Below are 14,524 nucleotides of genomic sequence, written 5' to 3'. Positions count from 1 at the left end.
CAAAATAAAGCCTATTGATGAATTTATTTGCGATTGATTAAAAGGTATAAATTTAATGCTTGTTGATGCTTTTCCAATTAGTTCTTTTTTGATGAAGAAACTTTTTCCATTATTCTTAAATGGATAAATAAGTAGGAAGTATATATAAATTGTTCCGAGAACCGCGTTTTCTAAGAGGATTGAAACAAAGCCACAAAAACGATAATTATTACGGTACATGTCGCAGGCGTTGCTCTTTACAGTTCAATAAATCATTGTAACGGTAATTAATGGAACAGAAAGAAACATTAGATACAACAAGTTTATCAAATAATGGTTGATATTAAAAATAGAAAAATTTACATTTATATTATGTAAACATTGAGGTATAAATGTATAAAATTACGAAAGTAACTTTTCAAGAAAGTTAAAGAAAAATAAACTTGCTTATTTTATTTGATAACTTTTTCTTATAATATTTTCGAACGCTATCAACTGTTTTATTTCTGCAGAAACGCTATATACTGTAAAGTTGAATGTCCTTAATTATTTTTATCCGTTGATTTATAATAAAATAATTCTATTATCTAAATTCGTATTCTGACATTTACCGTGCGTTACATACAGTCGTGTTTTAAATAAGATCTAAGGTTACCAATGCGACACTCGACACCCTGTAACACATGTAACACTTGAAAGGTGTCGGCGGGTTCTTAGTCAGAATCAGTATTACGAGGTGGTGAGCACCTAAAGCGGAGTAGGTCTTCATGCTGCGGAGAACAGGCGGGACGGAGGAGGAGAGCCAGCTATTCGAGCAAGTTAAACTCGATACACAGGTGGATCATCGAAGCCGACATTCGAGGCTCCTTCAATCGAGCGATGAGGCAAGCTATACACATAATCCTCATGAATTGAGAGAAAATTTTTTGCATAGCTACTTGTGTAAATACGTTCAGCTTGTGATAAACAATACCAACACAAAGCGTTTATAATAAGATTTTCTTCACATTATCGATAAATAAAATTGAAAAATATATTCGATAAACTTTATAAATGCAAAAATAATCAGATCGATTAAAAATAAGATAATTGTTTAGTATTATAATTATTTTCAGATTTAAAAAATTAACATTTTTGCATATAATATATACAAAACTTTCGCAATTTATTTTTTTGGTGAACATTTTTAATTTGCATTATTTCATCAATTTGATGCTTTTTTAATGATTGCTTCGAAACTCGATCGATTAATCAATTTTGCTGAAGCTCGGGAAGCACGTGCGAGATGTTCCAGACGGTGTTAAATTTAGAAATTTTGCACGACAGCATTAGCTACGGCGATCTTTGTTCCTCGTGTGTGTGTTTTGCGGTTAGAAGTCTCGCGTTTCACTGTTTTTTGACCCGCGGTAGTCTTTGATTTTCGACATGTATGACTGAAAAGTTCGCACTCGTTTTAGATTTATTGCGATAGAGAGTCTTGCACAAAAAGAAACAAGCTTAACAAATAATATTTTATTTAATAAGATCATTATTTTATCAGCTTTATCGTTATATTTACAAAAAAAGAACTTAAGAAAAATTGATACCATGACTTCGCATTTATTATGATCGCATGATTAATTAATTTTAATGCCGCTTATTACAGCAATGCATGAGATGTTAATATTAATGAACCGAGAGGCAATATCACGTATCATCTTCATGAGAAAAAATTTGTCAAATTCGTTGTTGGAGGATACTAATTTGATATTTTAAACTACTTAATAACGTTTGTAAGAATTGCATGTTTGGCGTAATGCCCGACATTTTTGCTCGTAAACATATTTTTTATTTGACGCTGAATCGAGTAGCGGCCCTGCATAGGGATGTGCATTCAATGGAAATTTATGCGAGAGCCCCGCCTTCTTTCTCTCAGAGAAGCCGAGAGAACTCGGTCGACGTGTATAGGCGCCAACCTCGCAGGCCCTATCCGGGCCCTTTACGAGCGTCCAATTGCCTCCCTTTCGTCCAACTCGACAACGAATATACAAAAATCGTAGGTTGCCGGGCATATAGGAACCGCCAGCATCACAGCATGTGATCTTGGAAACTCTTGAAGCGGAGCTAAAATTAGTCAACCTTAGAAGACAAGGTCTCGATTCGTTATCAAAATCTGAATAGCTCAATAAATGGCTTGGAGGATTCTTAATTAGAAAAGTAAGACAAGAATAAAAAAAATTTTAATAATGGGGGTATAAAATAGAATAAAATAGCATAATTATTGTGCGCGGCAGAAAAACATATTGCGAACTTAAGGCGATATGTTAGAGTTAACATTAATCGATAGTGTTTGAGGAAATGATGTTTCATTAACTCGGTGTGACGGATATCGATTGCCTCCTGACCCTTGGTCCTACGAGAGAAATAAAAGAAGATCCTCTCTCCTCTCCTTCTCTCTCTCTCTCTCTCTCTCTATCTTTTCGGCGTCGATAAGCAACGCCGTTTTTGGAAGCGAGCCGTTTGTATACGAAGCGGTCATCGTTGCTGCACGCCTCCTCCTCGCCGCGGCGCGGTACGGTGCGGCATCCCGCGGGTCCGGGCGGGCCCGCAAAAATGACTGCCAAAAAAGGCCCAACTTCATGAAGTCGGACCGTCACTCATCGCGGCGAATTGGCTTCCACAACGCAACAATATAACGCGATGTGTGCATAACGATGCCCCGGCTCGCACACACACACACACACACGTTCACGTACGAGCGGTCGCGCGCGAGCGTGAGCGGAGATCGAATGAGGCGAGCACGTGGTGCACGTCACACGTATGAGTGCATAACGTCGCGTGTATGTATACGGCGACCCGTCGTCAACACCACCCCGCGATCGGGGCCCGCACGGGAGTAAAGGTTTTACCGATGGCGTACGCCCATACGCACGTAGCATGTAGGCAGAGGTTCCCACACCGCAGGCCATGATTTATTGGCCTGCCACTCGCCAGACCTGCTGTCATCATCGTCCCATGGTTGGTCCATGATACAGCGCGCCGTGCCGTATATAACTTCCCTCTATGCACGGATCTTCGCGTCATATCGGCTCCTTCTTTCCTCGCGCCCCGTTGATACAGGAAGGCCGTTTGCCGCACCGCGCCGCGCCGCGCCCCTCTAGTCCGTCCACCTTGTTTTACCTTAACCAGCCGATACCCACCGCCGTACGAAGCCGACAATCACCTTCTTTCTCATCGAGAAGATGTTGTGGGTGGGAGGTGCGAATTTCGCAAACTCGATAGCGTTATTATCGCGTGTCTTCCAATTTTATGACAAATTTCACCCTTCGCGGATCATGGATATATCTGTGATATTTTGAAAAAAACAAACGTAGAAAGAAGTGAAATAATTTAAAAGATTGATGGATGCATTTATTAAAGAATTGAGACCGTTGCGTTCTAAAGAAATAAATATAGTTTCGTTTCGTTACTTGAAAAGAGAACAACATGAAACAGCATGAAAAATATTTAAGATTAGAACTTGACGTTGAAATAATGCAATTTCCACGCTTTAATTCCGCGTTTTCGCATTCGTTTCAGTAGGCGCTCGTAAGAGCGAAGAACAAAACATGAGATGAGGTAAACTCAAGATGAAACGCGCAGACAATTTAAGATGCTACGCGTAACGAGTAACATTTCCCATAAATTTGCCGCGAATTAGAGGCACCCACATAAGCTCGCGGAACAGCGGGAAGGGTAACAAATCCACGAGGTCAGACGCGGCGCAGAAAGGTGAGGGGGCGCGACGAGAAGGAGAGGGAGACGAGGGTACACAAGAGAGCCGGTGAGAAGAGAAGAAGGAGGGTTTCTCCCAGAATATGGGGGGCGAACGCGAAGTCGTCCGATTAGGAAGCGAGAGGGGTTACTTCGTTTCGTCGGCCGCCGGCGTGATTTCCCAACCGGCGGCGGCGGCGGCGGCGGCGGCGGCGACGACGGTGGCGGTGGCGGCGACGGCAGTTCCTTCGCTCGTTCGGCACACAGTCGAACTCCTTCGCCACTAGACGACGGACGTCGTCGTCGTCGTCGTCGCCGTCGTTGCCGCCGCCGTCGTCGTCGTCGCCGCCGCCGTCGCTGTACACGAAAGAGCACCTGGGGGACCATCTCTGACGCGATCATGTCGTACACCGTAATCGGCATCCTGATGCTCGCGTCGATCGCGCGCGGCTGCCCGTTCTGCGACAGGGAACAATTGGCACAGCTGCAGCAACCGCAGCAGCAACAGCAACAGTTGTATCGGACGATCGGCAGCCCGAGACCGTTCGGCGCTGACAAACCGAGCCGCGTCCAGGAGTTCAACCGCACCGGCGTGCTGCATCCCGAGTATCAGATACCGGCGACCATCCGGCCCGGCAACGTGTCTCAGTGAGTACATTATTGTTCCGCCGTTTGCGAGAATTCTCTCTCGACGTCTTATCTAAGCATTGTTGATAGAAGATTTAAGCGTTTAGACGATGTTGATGGAAAATTTACATTCGGCGGCAACGAAAGTCAGATACACCGCCTTACATTTGATTGGCGGCGGTGTCGATTCTCGGTTCGCTGCGTTTAATTATCCGAGAAGAATTGCTGGCACATTTTAGTCCGGATAATTATGATATTGTATTACTGCAATCAAATCTGCGCTTGATTGATTGTTAGTTTGAATGTGAATTTTTGTGAAAAATTTAATGAAGCTCTTTGATTTTTGAAAGAATAACTTTCATCATAAACAAATCTAGTTGAAAAATTTAAGTGAATACAATTTTAATTTAAGATTCACTTTGCGTCAAATACATTGTTGAAACTTTTATGAATTTTATTAACTTGTGATTTAAATTTATTTGATTTTAATATGATATATTTCTGCTAATTATTATTTTTCTACAACTATTTGCAATATAAATTAACTTAATAATATCGAAATTTCGCAAATTTTATATTTTATTTCTCTAATTGGAACGCATTCAAACCATCAATCAAAATGCATTGGAAATATTTCCTTTGCTTACGACAAAATCCGATGCAGTGATTGCTTTTCGCTTCCAATAAATTTCAAGCGGCAAAATTAGCACGCGCAATTATAGCCATGCGTGTACGCACGTATGCTTCTAGTCGGCGCGAAATATTTAAGTAACTATTTTTGAGTGCGTAAATTGTTTGCTCGATACGCACGTTGGGGGAACCGCGAACGTTTACAGCAACGTCACGCACCCCGTGCCGCGTTTCGTCAACCGCGGCGGATGCTAGTGTACGTAATCGGATGCACATTTTGCATACGCATGCGATTCGATACATACGACCCACATCGGAGCAGTGTATAAAGGACTGTAGCCGACACTTTCGTTCACGATGAATGCAATGAGATGTAAGGTTGCGCGTAGCGGCGTCATACGCGCGAAAACCAGACGAAGGCCGTTGCGCGTAATAAAAGTGTGCGCCATCGATGCTATTTCCACGAAATTCATCTAAAAAAAAGCTGAAAAAACTTTTTTATTTTCCAATTATTTCCATTATAAATCTTCTGAATAACAAACTCTTGAAATAATTAATTTAGTCAATGAATGAGAAAAATGTACAATATAACTCGTTCAATTCTCGCTTCATTTACTTTTACTAGTTTTTAATTCATTTTAGCGAATTTATTAATTGCCCAAAAAAGGATGAAAACAATTACGTATCTATTTTTACGCGTTTGAAATTTGCTGCAATCTAGATTCACTGCGTATCACTTATGTGACTCGATAGTTGCATCGAACTTTCCCGGTGATAAGGAAAAGCGGATGCTGCGCGCTGACGGCTGTTGCATATATGATGGAACCGGACGATAAAATTTGGTCGCTCTGTTATTGTCCTCGTGCTCCTTTGCGCCCTTACAATATGCACCCGGCGTCTAATGGTCCGATCCGTCGCGACGCTACGCGTCATAAAGTCCTTCTATCAGACGGTTTCCACGAAGCTTTGGCTGAAGTCAAAAGCACAGAATTACACTCTCCTCTTGGTTTACAAATTTTCGATTTTACGGTGAACAAATATTTATGCTCAATTCTTTACTTACGGAAAGAAATTTTTCGCAAACTAAAGACGGCAGCTAATGAACGCAGTGTTCTCGATGCCATGTGAATTATCGCACTGTCGAGGCTAAATTATCGAAAATTCTTGATGTCGAATCTTGATCAAATCGCGAGCTCAGAGATGACTTTAATTCGCAGAACATCGACATAACGTCAGTAAGCACACTGTAAAATTGTGCTCTTAACTATTGGAAAGAAGTTTAAAGCGAACATTTGCGCTGTTTTGAAAAATCGAAATAAGATTTTGTAAAATTTAAACTACGAATTTAAGTTACGATTGTGTATGAGTATTTTCACAGAATATTTTATTCCAGTATCAAAATAGAATTACGTCTGTCGAATTTCGAGCATGACAATCGATAGATTTCCTCGATCTTTATGCCTCAAATATCTTCACGCGTGCAAATACGCTACCGTAACACTTCCTATGTCGCTGATATCACGTGGCACGAATTCTATTGTTAAATGATGCCTTTTATGTGCTATTGGAAGCAGTAATTCCAAAATCACTTTCGTGATGCCGATGGTAATCATGATACAAACTTGCCAAAATGCTACAAATCAATATATTCGGAGACATTTTAAATTTAGAATTTATTAAATTTTAAATTCTAAACTTTTAATTCTAAATTCTTAAATTTCAAATTCTAAATTTTAAATTTAGAAAAAAAAATGTTTCGATTCTCATTTTTGTTCCTCGAGAACATTTCTATTTTAAATCGCTTATTTGTTACATTTTTTCAGATAGAGCTACATATTTTAATATAATGTTACGCAATATTCCCTTTCTCTCTGCAAAGTTCTAAATAGGAGCATCGAATGAAAACTTTATTCATAATACGGCCCGATAAAATCGGAGGATTTGAATAATTCCGAAGTACTTTTAACTTCGCCGTTCGCATCGACATTATACCATCATTCTCGTGACGCGCGTCCAGTCGCACCTTACGCGGGGTCGCTCCCCTCGTGGATCGCGCGTCAGGAGGAAGAGGACGAGCGACGCCACGCGCCGTAAAGCGCCCTACCTATCTCGGTCGCGATTTTCCACGAAACTTGCGGCAGACTCGCGACAAGAGAAAAAGAGACGGCGGGAGAGGGAGAAAACAGACCGTCTAACAGGATCAATTCGAGGCTCTCCCCGCCTCTGTCTCTCTTCCCGTCTCTCTTTCGCGTACGGGACAACTACGCGATACCGGATTTAGATCACGGGGGTCGTGGCTGCGCGACCCCAGACGCCGCGACGCCGGCATTGTGCCCCGACGCTAATTTTACAATAGCTGTCTCACCGCCAGACGCGAGCGCGAGGAGCACGTGTGGCGGCTGCGGAGGCTGCGGCGTCTCGACGTTCCTCGTGAACGACGACGACAACGACGACGACGGCGGCGACGCTCGGAAGCTAACGGGTTGAACCGCGTGCGTTGTCGACCTCGACGCAAAAAAGAGGAAAGAGTCCGACAACGACGCGAGAAGGAGTACGAAGGAGAGCGGAGGCGGTACAGGATGAGCAGCATCATCGAGGCGTAAAGAGTTGAGCGGTATAATTTTCGAGAAAAAAAGAGGGAGAGAGAGAGAGGGAAAGAGCGAAAGGGTGAAGAGGAGGGCGGAGGGAGGAAAAAAGGAATTGTATCAGTTCGATCAAACATTGTAACTAAGTATAACGGTACGGATTCAGTATACGTGTACGTACGGCTATACGTGTGTATGCGCGTTGCGTGACTTGAAGACTGCGCGACTACAGGATAATTATGTCGATTACGATATGCAACATCCGCCGCGCGGTGTTCTTCACCGGATTAACGTTGACCGCCGGATCGACGTCGATTATGATAACGAGAACACGCCGGGTTAACCCGATCAGTCGGCGGCAATTTTTGCGACAGCGCGCTTCACGACGCCGCGGAATGCGGCGTCGGAAGTGGAGCGAAATCCTATCGATCGTAAATGGCCGATGAAAATATTGCAAATAAAGTATATCTTCCGACTTGTGGACTGCAGCCGCGTCGCGCCACAACCGTCACGCCGATCGCACATTCGACGTTTGCGTACGCTCAACGTGCCGCGAACGCACACCAATATCAAACTGGATGCAGATGAAATTCTTACAGGTTCTATTACCTGAGTCCACGGGAAGGCCCGCCTCTCACGTTACTTGTTAGCCCGTGCAGCGGTCCGATATCTTGGACGGTCAGTTACGTGGAGCCGCCTGAAAACGATCAGGAAGCGGAAGGAATAAAATGTACGTGAAACTCTGGATACGATAACACTAGCAGTTTGTCAGCTATTTTATTTTCACAAATTAACATAAATTTTTTAATTTGTCATAATTAAATTATCTAGTTTCCCGAATGCTTTAATTCTTTACGGTACACTGAAATTATTAACAATGATATAATTTGAAAGTTAATATCTCGAAAGTACGCTTCTGAAAAGGCATAATGTACTTTACAAAGTGTTTGTAATGTCCCTTCGCGTGCGATAAAACGCGATCAATCGAGCACTCCCGTATAACTCCACCAACAAGTCGGTCGAACGATTCTGAATTAATTTACCCACGTAGCGCAAACGCGGTGGCCCGTGAAGACCCTGAAGCCGGGCTCACCTCTCTTCACGTACGAAGGCGCGGAGGACCAAAATTTCACGATACCAAAGACGCGGGCCGGTCTTTACTGGTTCGAGATCAAGTCCGTGGAGTCCGCGAACGGTTCAACGGAGCATCTGCCCGGCACGGTGCTTCTGTACGCGACGTCCAGCGCCCTGGATCACATACCGGGCATGTACGCGAACGAGAAGGAGCATCGGCATCGCACTCTGCGATTTCAGCAGCGACGGAGTAAACGGCGGCTGACGATATCCTGGAACAAAAGGTATCAATTGCATCCTCATCGCGTTTGCGAAAGTTCGAGATGAGTAACGGAAATGTGCGTTTTCTTAAGCTTGAATTTTTTTTTTGTTTATAGACATGAAATGATTTAAAATTCCAATACAGATTTCAGCATTTTACAAGACGTTCTGTATAACAAAACGCTTCATAATCATCGTTACAATCAATATTACCGCAATTTGTCGCCAACGCGAAATTTTCTAGATTTTCAAAAGTCGTGGAATCAAAATTGTAATTAATAAGAACGCAACTCAAAATATTCAAAATCTACTCTTAATACAATCGAATATATTCGCATAACTATTTCTGAATATTGAACGTCATATTAGCAATTTTTTTGCCATTGTTACTCAATTTTAGCTCGAAGCTCAATTTTACCCCGCGCGCCCATACCGTTCCAACTGCAATTTCGAAAGATGGAACGTTTGTTTTTTCAGCCACGTAGATCCTCATCTCTCGAACTACTGTTTAGCTGTCACTTCGGGCTCGCAGCCGCACCCATCGACGCTCTGCGCCGCTCGAAATGTTCTGAAAGCTCATTCGCACTCCGCGAGAACCGGCTCTTCCGCGAAGGAGCATCATCATCGAGGCATCCCGGAAGGGTTGCACTGCGTGCGCCAGACGAAGCTGACGCTTCACAGGATGAGATACGATACTACGTACAACTTTACACTATACGTGGTCGGTCTCTCGTCATATTAATCGAATCGATGGCTCGTAAAATCGCACAAATCTATAAAATTAATTTTGAAGTGAGAAAGAAAAATATTTTCTGTTTAGTCTTCGCTCCGTAAAGGTTTTACGCGAGAATCACATATGCTTTTTCGAATAACATTGATTCGCTCATCCTTCGCTTGGTTATCGTTGGGTTAATTATGAAAAATGGTGCACTAATTCGACAGGTAAACACCCGGAATAACGTTTCCAATCGGGTCACTACTGACGCCATCCGATTCAAGAAGACGCCGGAGTTGACGCTGCGCAACGGTCGTTACACCACAGCTAATCTACGGAAGACAGACGGTTTCGTCAATTTCCGTTATCGTCCGCCGGACAACATTTCGAGCATTTTTCACATACTTCCCTGCGGCGGAGGCATCGTGAAAGCGAAATTAAGCGGACAAGGAATATCGCGGGTAAACATCGAAAACATCGCAGAAAAGATTAACGTGTGATTAATATTACGTGGAAAAAAAATTTATCGCTAACAAATAAATAATACTGCAGCAGTCGATTATTCTGCAATAGCTAATCGAAATTCTCGTACGACGCACATTTAAATGTGTAAATGTGTTGTGTGTGCTCGGCAGGAAAAGGAGGTGGTCGGATATGCCTCATTGCGCGTACCTCCTCTACCACCCGGCAAGACTTACACGTTACGTATATCGACCACACCGCAGGAGCTGGTTCGAGTGTCCACCATAAAAGTGCTGGCTACGCAGGAATCGTCCACCATTTATCCGCAAGTACGTCAGATCGGACAAATTAATTTTTTATCGCGATCGCAGATCCCGCTTTATTCCTGTTCAATTTTTACGCTTCTTTAAATACAAGAATGATATATTTCTCAGATGGAGATAAGTCTGACTCTCCATCAACTTTTTTGCATCATTTTTTTTAATTCGACAAAGCACTTGTCAAGCTTCGAAGCTCGTCCTCTTGTCTTTTATTAGCAAATAAATCTCGATTGTTCAATCTTGTCCACTCGAGGCGAATTGGGCGCATTTCTTGATGCAGATACCATCTAGAAGCCCGCCGCGGGAGTACCGATCCTTAAGGAGATGTAACGAGGTGACGATAGGCGTGGAGTCGGCCGGCGCTGCGAAGTACTGCACTCTGGTGAAGGAGCTGCGGAGCTCGTCGTCCTTGGCCAGCGTGACGACCGTTCCGGATCAGTGCGGCCTCCATCGGCGCAGGCGGTCCGAGTACACGTTCGAAGAGTGCGAGGAGAAACTTAGCCCTCCGACAGACAGGGCGCTGACGTTCACCTTGAAGAGGCTGCAGCCCGGCAAGGCTTACCTCCTGCAGATCACGGCGCAGCTGAAGGGCCAGTCCTTGTCGTATCCGCTGTTGGGTGTGCGCACACGACGTTCCTGTTAACATAATCTACGTAATTCCCTAAGCGAACTGTATGGGCGATGCAACGATAATCTGCATGAGCATCGTTGATAATTTTTACTTGTTTTTATTAAAAATATATATATATATATATATAACGTGAGAAAAGACGCGCATATTTTAACGATTGAACACGCAAGTCGTGTTTCAAAATTTCTCTCGGACGAAAAGTACAAATGCGAGCGTATGGTATCGGATTTTTTTTTAAATCGCTTTTTTATTTATGTGACTTATTTCATTTTGCTATCAATCTGTTTGCCAATCAGTTTGTGAACGTCGAAGGCAGATCGATATTAATAATTAATATGCCTTGAGAGGTTGCTTCCAGGATTGAAGGATTACGTTTAGTCGCGTTTCGAGGCACAGTCATCTAGTCTAGATTTTACGACAACGTACAATCAGCATCCGCGGCAAACGCGGAATGACCATAAGCGTACATCAACGTGTATTTTGATATTTGTATAACATATATGTACATTTTTTTTTCTTTACATTTTAATATTGTAAGTCTTTTTATATGTACACTTCTTACCCTAAACAAGTACATTGAATATTTTCGCTACTTTTACAGTTACTCGTATTGGATATAAATTATATTTGAAGTCGAGAAAATGAAATAAATAAATTTTGATGTTAGTAATTATTCACGGAAGTATCGCTTAGAACATTTTTTCGTAAAAAAAATCAAGACTCCTCCCTCGTCTTTTATACTTCATGTTCGAATAATTCAAATACAGCTATTCTGTTTGAATTCATCCTCTATCGCTACAAGCTGTATAAGAAAGTTAAAATTTTATTTCGATGAGTCTGCGAAGTTTTTCACCGGGCGAATTCGGTGGCTCCGTCTTCAGCAACGTGGCTGCTCTCGAGAGAAGGGCTTGTTTGTCCTCGCCAGGACACGACGCGAGCTCTCGTAGAGTGACCGCCGTGTAAAGTGTCAAACGCGCACCGTACGGATCCAATCGGGTTACCGTGTCCATAATGCGTTTGCACAAATCTGACTTCCGTGGGTCGCTCGGCGGCAGTAATTGTATCAAAGAGTGGCTTACGGATATGCAGTGTTGATGGCCAGGATGCAGCAGCACCGTCAGTCTGAATAAATTGTACGTTAAATTTTCAAAGATAGTAATTTTTCAACTTTTTGGCGCTATAAAAATTTAATTAACTTAATTCATTAAAAATGAATACAAATAAAAATCGAACAGAAAATCATTACTTTACCGTGAGAGAAGATCAGATAGAGTATGCTCGGTCGCTTGCTTCATGACTTCCGTAACTTCCTCTTCCAGTCTATCCGTCAACTGCGCGATTTCCGAAGATGTGATTATTCCCGGACACACGTTGCAGGTCCAGTCGGTATTCGAGTTCAGAGGATCGTTCGGCAACATAAAACCATTTTTACAGGGACACTTTAGGGTGCCTAAGTGCGTGCCTAGCTCCGTCGGGTCAGCGCAACGTGTGCATCGACAGGTAAAATATTTTGTGGCTAAAAGATGCTCTCGCCTGACTCTGGTGGACCAAAGTGCGTGTGTGTACATAGTACTCAGGTGTTCTCCTCTGAAAATATCCATTACGCAGTAACAATAATAATAAATTCCTTATAAGAATATAAAGAGTTGACTAATTTTCAGAAATACGTACTTTTTAATCAATGTAATCGCGTACACCGTGATGCGTGGCCTGCCTTTATCATCGACGCGGAAACTGTGTCGCGTATTCGCCAAGCAGGAGTGCTCGAGAAGAGACGCGTTCTCGTAAATCGCCACCGAGCCTTCCGGTGGCGCGGTCTCCAGCGCGTTCACGTCGATCAGGCCGCAGATTTTCGGCAAAATATCTCTACAGTCGGACGTCATCGTCAAGAACGGCCCGAGATTCTGACATATGCTCGTCACCTCGTCGTGAGCCTCCGTGCCGGGTCCCCGCGCGTCCTCGTGACTCTGCAGATTGGCCAAGGACATCCAGCGTTTCGACTTCGTGCGCCACAGTATCAGCATGCGAATCACCAAAAGAACTTCGCATCTAATCGTAAATCGTGCAGTTAATGGCGAGACGAAGACAAGTCCGACTTGAAAAATAACCGCAGCGTCAAAATTGTTTAACATTTCGCAGCACAAGAGAGAGAGAGAGAGAGAGAGAGAGAGAGAGAGAGAGAGAGAGAGAGAGAGAGAGTCATGATTAAATAAAATTTAACCGTTAAACACTTGGCTAATTAAGCGCCGAAGTAAACGGAGCTTGAAATATTATCAACCCGTGCCGGGACACACGATACCTGGGAATAATTCTAGCGCACGCAAGAAGAGCGCACTCCAGCTCGTGCCTCTTCTTATCGAACAGCCCCTCGCAATCGGGCCTGCACACCGGCCAGCAACACCTTCCGCATCTCACATCGATCTCGCCGCATTGCCCGCCGCAGCCGACGCATAGTCGCTGATTCGCATGAATCGACGGTCCCCAGACCAAAGGTGTCTCCGAGAGAATCACGTCGCCCGGCGCCAGATCCCTGGTCGCCAGCAGGTGCCGTCCGAGATCGGGCGCGTGACCCACCTTCCAGGCGCTGCAGGCGGACCTGTGACGCGGCCAGTCCTCGGACTGGTGCGACTTGTCGCAATAAAATTCGCGCCTGCAGTTGCCGCACTTCAGCGTGGCGTTTCTACCGCAAACCGGACACACGCCGTGGCTCGCAGCGGTCTCCATGACCAATTAATTCCTGAAATTATCGGCGAGGTCGATTTAATCCTCAACCTGGACCGGCCAGATTCTTAATTTGAAGTCCGACCCTTAATTGAATTAATTTAAACCCAGAGAGGAGGAATTCGAACTGGGAAAGCATAAATCGAAAGTGCATGGCACGTTGCTTCGCGCTGTCGGATTTCTTTAAAGTTTTATGTAACATATACTTATAACACTTTCGCTTGAAAGACAAAAATAATGCTCAAGTAATATCAGACGATCGGAATTGTGTTATAATATTGTATTGTGACGAAATCAATTTTTTTTTCTCCGGAAAGTAGAACGCTTACCGCGGAACACGCCGCTTACACGTACACCGGCCGCTAACTTTACTATACTGAACCGGCATTTGCTAACGCGGTGACCATGTTTAATTATAGATCAGACGCACATCATGCTATTTTCGTACGGCAAAAGGAAGCGCCGAAGATTTATCTACCAACGTACATCATAGGTCAAATATAATATGCGCATTTAATACATTTACGTGCCCCGCGCGCCCATACTTTGAATCAAAATTTTCAAAAACTAGGTAAATTATAATAATCATTATTGCTATGAATAACCTCTAATTAATTTGTGATATTTTTAGGACCAATGCTTGCTATGTACTCGAGTATTTACATAGGAAAAAGGAAATAAAATCATTTTTCCTGTGAGTTTTCTCCGAATCGATTGGATCGAAAGGTTATCATCCGAAGAAATAATTAATCTCGAAGGAATTTGAAAATGAAAATAATGAATGCAA

At 43.4% G+C, this 14,524-nt stretch overlaps 2 protein-coding genes and 1 long non-coding RNA gene across 4 annotated transcripts; 2 read left to right on the top strand and 1 right to left on the bottom strand.

Annotated features, from left to right (window-relative positions):
• The first annotated feature begins 3,897 nt into the window (after positions 1-3,897).
• Positions 3,898-11,689, top strand: nord. Of its 2 annotated transcripts, none has more exons than XM_012364570.2 (7): positions 3,898-4,359; positions 8,153-8,283; positions 8,605-8,911; positions 9,366-9,609; positions 9,831-10,064; positions 10,239-10,394; positions 10,639-11,689. In XM_012364570.2, exons 1-7 carry the CDS (start codon positions 4,112-4,114, stop codon positions 11,026-11,028), a joined length of 1,710 nt encoding a protein of 569 aa, XP_012219993.1. In that variant the 5' UTR covers positions 3,898-4,111; the 3' UTR covers positions 11,029-11,689. The 2 variants fall into 2 exon arrangements, with proteins under 2 accessions (XP_012219993.1, XP_012219994.1); XM_012364571.2 differs by having other exon boundaries at positions 3,903-4,359; positions 10,666-11,689.
• LOC105670836 (SET domain-containing protein SmydA-8) lies at positions 11,469-13,740 on the bottom strand. The gene is made up of 4 exons (XM_012364572.2): positions 13,316-13,740; positions 12,688-13,065; positions 12,268-12,603; positions 11,469-12,138 (listed from the first exon to the last, which is right to left on the bottom strand). Exons 1-4 carry the CDS (start codon positions 13,738-13,740, stop codon positions 11,832-11,834), a joined length of 1,446 nt encoding a protein of 481 aa, XP_012219995.1. The 3' UTR covers positions 11,469-11,831.
• On the top strand, positions 13,682-14,495 carry LOC136998253 (uncharacterized). The gene is made up of 3 exons (XR_010888867.1): positions 13,682-13,765; positions 14,157-14,308; positions 14,369-14,495. It is a non-coding gene; the product is annotated as an uncharacterized lncRNA (long non-coding RNA).
• Positions 14,496-14,524: the final 29 nt, after the last annotated feature.

The sequence above is a fragment of the Linepithema humile genome, chromosome 2 (genome assembly GCF_040581485.1).
Source record: "Linepithema humile isolate Giens D197 chromosome 2, Lhum_UNIL_v1.0, whole genome shotgun sequence".
NCBI classification, from domain to species: domain Eukaryota; kingdom Metazoa; phylum Arthropoda; class Insecta; order Hymenoptera; family Formicidae; genus Linepithema; species Linepithema humile.
Note: the sequence above shows the minus strand (reverse complement) of the source record. Positions and strands in the feature narration are given on the sequence as shown.

Bases quoted from the DNA above. Each gene is read 5' to 3' on its own strand.
- nord (XM_012364570.2), top strand. From the start codon at position 4,112: ATGTCGTACACCGTAATCGGCATCCTGATGCTCGCGTCGATCGCGCGC. The intron at 8,284-8,604 runs GTACGTGAAACT...TTACCCACGTAG, and splicing joins GGAAGCGGAAGGAATAAAAT to CGCAAACGCGGTGGCCCGTG. The intron at 8,912-9,365 runs GTATCAATTGCA...TTGTTTTTTCAG, and splicing joins ACGATATCCTGGAACAAAAG to CCACGTAGATCCTCATCTCT.
- LOC105670836 (XM_012364572.2), bottom strand. From the start codon at position 13,740: ATGGAGACCGCTGCGAGCCACGGCGTGTGTCCGGTTTGCGGTAGAAAC. The intron at 13,066-13,315 runs GTATCGTGTGTC...ATTTACGATTAG, and splicing joins TGCGCTAGAATTATTCCCAG to ATGCGAAGTTCTTTTGGTGA. The intron at 12,139-12,267 runs GTAAAGTAATGA...CAATTTATTCAG, and splicing joins CTATCTGATCTTCTCTCACG to ACTGACGGTGCTGCTGCATC.